The 2,434-nt window shown below is 53.9% G+C and overlaps 1 protein-coding gene across 2 annotated transcripts in view; it reads left to right on the forward strand.

The window, feature by feature from the left end:
• Positions 1-2,434, forward strand: part of LOC113215527 (uncharacterized) — a 12,439-nt gene that overhangs the window by 2,567 nt on the left and 7,438 nt on the right. For both annotated transcript variants that reach the window (XM_052268142.1, XM_052268143.1), the window contains exons 2-4: positions 908-992; positions 1,333-1,543; positions 2,167-2,370. In XM_052268142.1, coding sequence (XP_052124102.1) covers positions 925-992; positions 1,333-1,543; positions 2,167-2,370 — 483 coding nt within the window. In that variant the 5' untranslated portion in view covers positions 908-924. The remainder of the gene's footprint in view (positions 1-907; positions 993-1,332; positions 1,544-2,166; positions 2,371-2,434) is intronic.

Raw genomic sequence — 2,434 nt, forward strand, 5'->3', positions numbered from 1 at the left:
CATGCCAGTACGTTGGCTTGCCTATGCACTGGCTGCGGGGGCTGCAGGTGCGTGGTGGGTAGCGGGGAAGTGGCATGTCCCCCACCGCTCCCCCTCCACCCGCTCGGGCCTGCAGCCCCTGCAGCCAGTGCATAGGATAGGTAACCCAACGTTCAGGCATGTCTTACCCTGGACACCCAGTACTCATGGGGCTCTGTCATACTGGGTGGAGGAGAGTAAGAAGAGAAAGAGATGGTGCGCGACTAAACACTGGTGTAAGTGGATCGTCCAGAAAGTACGACCGTTTCTCTCAAAATCATCCTGCAAACTACAGAGAAGCTCGGCGCCTGCAAAACTCGGGGTAGGCCACCCCGCAATACACGCATGCACGGCATGCAAGATTGTGCCTACCCATCAGGCGCCATGAGAGCTTGCATTGCCTTAATTTTTAGGGTTTGTCACGGCGAATGACGGACGTACTTTCTGGATGATCCCTAAGGAGCCACCCTGCAGGGACCGCGAGAGTGGTTAGCCTCAGAGCCCATAAGTAGTTGTGTGGATGCAAGTGGTGCGCTAGCGAAGAGGGGGGAGGAGGGGGGGGGGGGGGGGCACATCGGAGGCGACAATTGGGTTCGTCTCATTGCTGCCAACTGAGTACAAACGAGTACAAATGACGCACAACGGCGGCACAGCACTCACTGTATGTATGCAGTACCTCACGCTGAATTAAACGGAGACGTCTACAACACCACATCACACTGCGACAAGTCACACGACACATCTCTCTTGTCAGGAAATTTTACAATCACGGAAAATAAAAAATTCACACACTCAAAAAAATATCTTTCTTGTTGGTCCTACCGCTGACTTGAGTTGCTTGAAAAAGAGAAATAAGCAGTCGTAATATGGTGATCATTTTTGTGCTCAGAGACCACAGCGGATACCATGCTGCTCCGAGCGCTGCCGCTGTTGGCGCTGGTGTGCTGCGGGGCAAGGGCGGCCCGGGAAGTGACGTGAGTACCAACGAGTTACTGTCGAAACTGCTTCGAAAAGAGCAAAAAAATCCGAATATCGTTTTAATATCGTTTCCATTATTCTAACTATAGTTTCTCGGCGGGGTGCCTCGGCGTGCTGCTAAACTAGAACGAAAAAGAATTCCCTTCCTAGTATAGCTAGATAGGAGATAACCAAATATTTAGCTAGAAATGAAGCTGTCACAAAATTTAGCTATGTAACTCAACAAGCATACCCAAGTTTTTATCTGCATGGATAAATAATTGGCTATCCCTCATTTAGCTATATTGGTTCAGCTATATACGGCTTGTAATTTCTCCCCGTGTCCTTCTCCCACAGCAACGAGGACCTGCGCTCCGCCATCCTGGCGCTGGCGCACATCACCAAGGAGTCGGCCGACAAGCTCTCGGGCCACGACCGGCGCGAGCAGCAGGTGGCCGAGACCCTCAAGCGGTCGCTGACCGGCGTGGACCGCAGGCTCAACTCGGTGGACGAGCCGCTGCGGCACCTGGAGGGCCGCCTGGCCAAGATGGAGGCCTCTATCAAGGACGTAAGACACAAACAATCATTATTACTTTCATTAAAAGTTTACTTTTTTATTTTAAAATAATATCAAAATGTCAATTTTACGCTCTTAATGGATTTGGCGTAAAGAAAAACAGCCTCGAAACTCTGCCAATAAGTGTGACTTGGCGCAAATCTCTCTCGCTCTCTCTCTCTCGCTCTCTCTTCCCTCTCTCGGGCCCAGCGGCGGGCCGCGCGTATGTTGCGCACGGTCAGGGCGGGGCAGTGACTCGACACGCAGTGCTCGTCGTGCCGCTCGAGTCAAGGCCGCGGGGGCCGTGGCCTGTCCCGGCTGGGTCGCCGGGAGCCAAGGGCTGCTGTGGCAGAGCGGAGCTGTCTATCGCCTTGGCTCTCTTATCGGCAGAGCCACGCGAGCACGGCCCGGCCGGCTGTGTACACAACAGCGACGCCCACCCCCCAACTTGAATTAGTAAATTTAAATTAAAAAAAAATTCCAACACTCAAAAATTTTGTTGTTGAAAATTATGACATTTTGCCGAGCTTGAATTATTTGCGTGAAGCCACACTACTGCCACTGCGACTGACGAAACGCTACTCTCACTTTTCGGCGTCGTGAAAGATGTTGAACGACGCGCTGCTTGTTTGCAGATGGAGAAGCGGTCCTCCACGGCCGCCGAGAGGCAGGGGGCCACGCTGTCCGGCATCCAGAAGACGCTGCAGGAGCTCACCTTCCACCCGGGCGTGGGCGGCGGCCCCGGGCCGGGCGAGGCCGTGGCCGTGGTGCCCGTGGGCCAGGCGCTCGGCGAGGAGATCCTGGCGGCCGTGCAGCGCCTCGAGCAGCGCACCGTGTCGGTAAGGGAGACGGCAGACACACAAAACGTAGAGATTAAAATTTTCTGGAGAAGTTCAACTTTTC

This window comes from Frankliniella occidentalis, unplaced genomic scaffold (assembly GCF_000697945.3).
Source record: "Frankliniella occidentalis isolate FOCC.00 unplaced genomic scaffold, Focc_3.1 Scaffold64, whole genome shotgun sequence".
Taxonomy (NCBI): domain Eukaryota; kingdom Metazoa; phylum Arthropoda; class Insecta; order Thysanoptera; family Thripidae; genus Frankliniella; species Frankliniella occidentalis.